The sequence below is a fragment of the Hipposideros armiger genome, unplaced genomic scaffold (genome assembly GCF_001890085.2).
Source record: "Hipposideros armiger isolate ML-2016 unplaced genomic scaffold, ASM189008v1 scaffold_596, whole genome shotgun sequence".
Taxonomy (NCBI): domain Eukaryota; kingdom Metazoa; phylum Chordata; class Mammalia; order Chiroptera; family Hipposideridae; genus Hipposideros; species Hipposideros armiger.
The window spans coordinates 583,174-587,437 of NW_017731946.1; the positions used below are offsets into that span (position 1 = coordinate 583,174).

General features: G+C 40.6%; 1 protein-coding gene across 3 annotated transcripts in view; it reads left to right on the top strand.

The window, feature by feature from the left end:
* Nucleotides 1-4,264, top strand: part of TEC (tec protein tyrosine kinase) — a 148,526-nt gene that overhangs the window by 37,983 nt on the left and 106,279 nt on the right. For all 3 annotated transcript variants that reach the window (XR_002121950.1, XM_019624606.1, XM_019624607.1), the window contains exon 2: nt 2,594-2,779. Coding sequence is in view for 2 of the 3 variants with exons in the window: in XM_019624606.1 (XP_019480151.1) it covers nt 2,642-2,779 (138 nt within the window). In the remaining variant the exon portion in view is untranslated. The remainder of the gene's footprint in view (nt 1-2,593; nt 2,780-4,264) is intronic.

The window sequence follows — 4,264 nt, forward strand, 5'->3', positions numbered from 1 at the left end:
GGGGGGGGGGGGGGGAGCGCAACCCACCATTCCATGCGGGAGTTGAACCAGCAACCTTGCTGTTAAGAGCATGCGCTCTCAGCAGCTGAGCCATCTGGCTGCCTATTGGCAGCTCAGCTCGGGCGCAGCTCACTGGCCCATGTGGAAATGGAACTAGCCACCCTATTGCTCAGAGCTCGCGCTCTTAACCAACTGGCTGGCCCTAAAACCTACTTTTAAGCTTGCAGAATTTTCTGCCCCTGATCTTGAGACCTTTTGGTTCTAGAACTGCAGATGAGCCACACATTCCCTTATCCTCCCGGGTCTTCCAAAAGTCTGCCTTCCATTTGGTAACTATGGTATTACTCATTGGGCAGGGAACTACACATTCGCATATGGCCTGTTTTCTAGGGCATAGCTTGCTTTTCTCTTATAATCCCTTCTTGTAAGTTATCATTTTCATCCTGCATTGAAGATATGTTGCACAAAGATGCAAAGGTGATTTCCAAAGAAGTGGTATTTTCATATCAGCAGTTTCTTAGAAAAAAAAAAAGATAAGAATACCAGAATTTTAATTTACAATAAGGAGGACCAACTTAGATGCCAAAGGAATAAGAAAGAGCTTTTCTCCGACTTCTCAGGGTAGGATAGCTAATGGGTCAAGTGGGCCTGTTATCCAGCTGCTTATTGAGAGACTGCCATAAACACCAAGAATGGCATAAAGAGTTAGTGTACCAGCCCAGTCTCTTTCTTTAAGATAGTGGCTCTCAAAACTATCTGCACATTAAATCAGATACCCTCACCCCTGAGCAACTAAATAAAAATATCTGGGTGTGGGTCTGAGACATCTGCATTTAAAAACTCTCCTTAGGTGACTCTAATGTGCATTTAAGGTAGAGAGCTATTTATTTAGGAGCTTAAAATCTAGGTGAAAGTTAAAATACATGTATTAATTGCTATGGAACATGGAAGACTGTGACGAGCTCTGTGATGAGTGATACAGAGATCATGGGTACATGAATCAGAAAGTTTTTAATTATTTGGAGTCCTCAGGGAAGGCTTACCCAAGGAGGTGCATTTTGAGCTAGTAGAGTTTTCATAGGTGGAGAGAGGGGACTTTCTCTGCCAAGGATTGAATGCCAAGTGTTTTGACTGGGTGTGGTGTGTTTGGGGAGCAGTGGAAGTAAAGATTGGATGTCAGGTTGCAGCCAGATTGTGGATTTCTGATGATGAAATGGTGTGATGAAAATGGTATCTTTGAAGAGTGATCTAGTGGGAATGAGGGCTTTGTAGTTTGAATAAAATGAGGCAAGAACCTGGGGAAAGGAAGACCAGTTGGAAAGCTACTATTATGGTCCAGATTGTAATATTCTGAGCTAGGGAAACAGCAATGAATTAAATTAATAATGATAATAAACATGTTTTGTAGTGTTTGCATAACAAGTTCTTTCCCATGTCTCATGAAACCTCACAATAACCTTGTGGTGTTTAGTTCCATATGTATAATGGAACTTGTATACAGAAGTTAAGCTGTTGTAAAGTAACTACGCGTATATGGAAAATGGAGGTGTCTGACTGGATGACAAATCAGTAGTCGAGAGTTGCAAGGGTGCTTCCAAGGATTCAGGTTGGGTGTGAAGATGTAGTTTGAATAAAATGGTAGACTTCTTCAGTGGCTAACTCAGTGTCAGGTCCCTGGCTACTCTCTCAGGTGACCCCTTATGTTCTTCATATGACTTCTGTTGCCTCTATGGTTTGATATGCAATGGCTTCTTTTAAAGGTGTGGCGAAGGGAAGAGAAGAAAAGGTTGTGGTCAATTCAGCTTATCTCAGATAAGAATCTTTAGGTCTTTTCTGAGTATCTTGAGGTTTTCAGATAGTTAAATTTTGTTGAATTTTAGAAGGCTTAGTCTAGGTGTGGCTGGTTTGGATGGGGGCATCAAATATACGGCTGAGGACCTCATTCAGATGGGCTGTGCCCTGAGTAGGTTAGCTGGGACTGGGTGAGTTTCCTTTTCTCTTGTGGTTGAGAAGAAAACTGTGGAGTGTGGTGATGTGCATATCAGAAAACATCCCTGTGGCTCTGGTGACTAGGATGTGCTAAGATTAAGATTACATCCTTCTCAGAGCTGGAGATGGAATCATGTTCATCACTGTGGTAATTTATTTTGTTCACATGTCTGCCGTGACCGTGTGCACCTCCATTTTGTGCACCAAGATCCTGAAGTCATTTATATTACCAGTCTAAACTAGCCATGTAGGTGATGAAATGTACTTTTCCATCTGAGATATTTGTTGCCCTGCGAACAAATAGCAGAAGAGTGTGCCAAAAAGTTAAGGGATGCTAAGGAGCTAGAAAAGAGTGAATCACCATCATGTCAAACCTTGATTCGATTTGCTTATGAATGCTGGGATACGGAGGAACAGGACAGGACTGGGGAAGGAGAGGAGGTTGAGCTTCTGTGCCCTGGGTATTCTCTCCAGCTACATAGAGTAACATTCCTTGGCCCCAGCAGTGGTGAAGATAAAGTCTATTTTGGTAGTTTGAAATGACAACATCCTTGGAAAATTAAGATGTTACATTTGATTTCTACTGTTCATTTACTCACTTTAGAATACTGGGATCTTCAATGGCAGGAGAAGGAGTGATCAGGAGACTGAGATGAATTTTAACACTATTCTAGAAGAGATTCTTATTAAAAGGTCACAGCAGAAAAAGAAGACATCGCCCCTGAACTACAAAGAGAGACTTTTTGTGCTAACCAAGTCCATGTTAAGCTACTATGAGGGTCGAGCAGAGGTAAGAGACAATCAAAATTTACTTTGCTGCTTTCTGTGTTGATAGTATTTTATGATACTGTCTCCCACTCTCCATCCCCTGCCCCCCAAATCTTACAGAATAATCCACTTTAGGTTAATGAAGTTAGGTAATGATGTGTTATCATTTGGATTTGAAAGATACAGTGTAGGATATGGATGACATTATTCACAAGTCTGTTAGTTATGGGTTTAGTATACATTTTATGTCAGCCTACTAAATTAATCTGTTAGCAAAAGCACATCCTTATAGAATTCGTTAAGTATATTATATACTTGGTTCTTTCCCATAAATCACTGTATTATGTATCAAAGCCTTCTTTAATACATGTAAACTGTGTTTATGTTCATTGCATTATACAAATATTTTTTCATGATCAAGTAGAAATTATATAAAACTGGTTAGTGATTTGGCGGACCCAACACATTACCAAAGTTGATCTAATGCAAAACCACTTAACTTTTTTTTGTGATAAGTAGCTATTGTGAAGTTCATCTGAGCAGGGAGAAGCACTCACTGACCTGGTCAGTGAGCATGTGGCATGGGGACTGCATGTGCTGAGCCACCTCCTGGCTCAGTTTAGCCTCTGGTTCTACCCCTGACCGAGGTGCATGGACACAGTCACCTCCCTGCCCACCTTTTCCTCCTGTCATGCTGGGAACCCACTGTAGAGCACTGCAGGCCCAGACATGTCCTCCCCACCAGAAACAGCCTTGGGTTCCAGGGAATGGCCGGAGGCTGGGCTTCCCTTGCTTGACCACGTGCTATTTCTAGTTCGTTACAGTTGTTGGTGATTTTGGGGTTTGGTGGTATTTTAATTCTGCTTTATCCCTAGGGTGCCTTCCTCAGAAGTTGATTTACTTGGTTTTGTTTTTTGTTTTTACTCCTGCTGGTTTCTCTGTGGTTTTGTTCTCCAATTCAGCTGAATGGCATTACCTCTCAACAGTGGTCCTCAACTCTGTTAATTTCTGCTGTGGCTTGTTGTGCCCTTTTAATTCTGCAGGTTTATGTAATTTAGGACTACAGCCTTTAACCTTCCTAATCCCCAAAATGCTGAAGACCAAATCTTCAAAAACTCTTTTAGTTGACTGGAAATGAGGCTATTTTTAGTCTTTCTTTATCCTACTCTGTGAACCTTTTGTGTGGTGTGTATGTGTAGAAATATTAATGTGTTTAATTATGTGGGGCTGTCCTACAACAATCCCCTGCTGGGATTGTTATGTAATAGATGGCATATGTGCTATATTTTATTTGTTTAGTCTGAAAAATTCAGGATTCCAAAAGGATTTCAGATTAGACCAGAAATATGAATTATTTTAAAATCTAAAACATTTTAGGGGGAAACATTAATATATTTTTGGTGTATGGTAATGATTTGTAGTCATTTGAATTTACTACAATAAATCTAAGAAAAGAATAGAAACATAGTATCACTGCAAGTGGTAAAATGTATTACTTTACTAACCA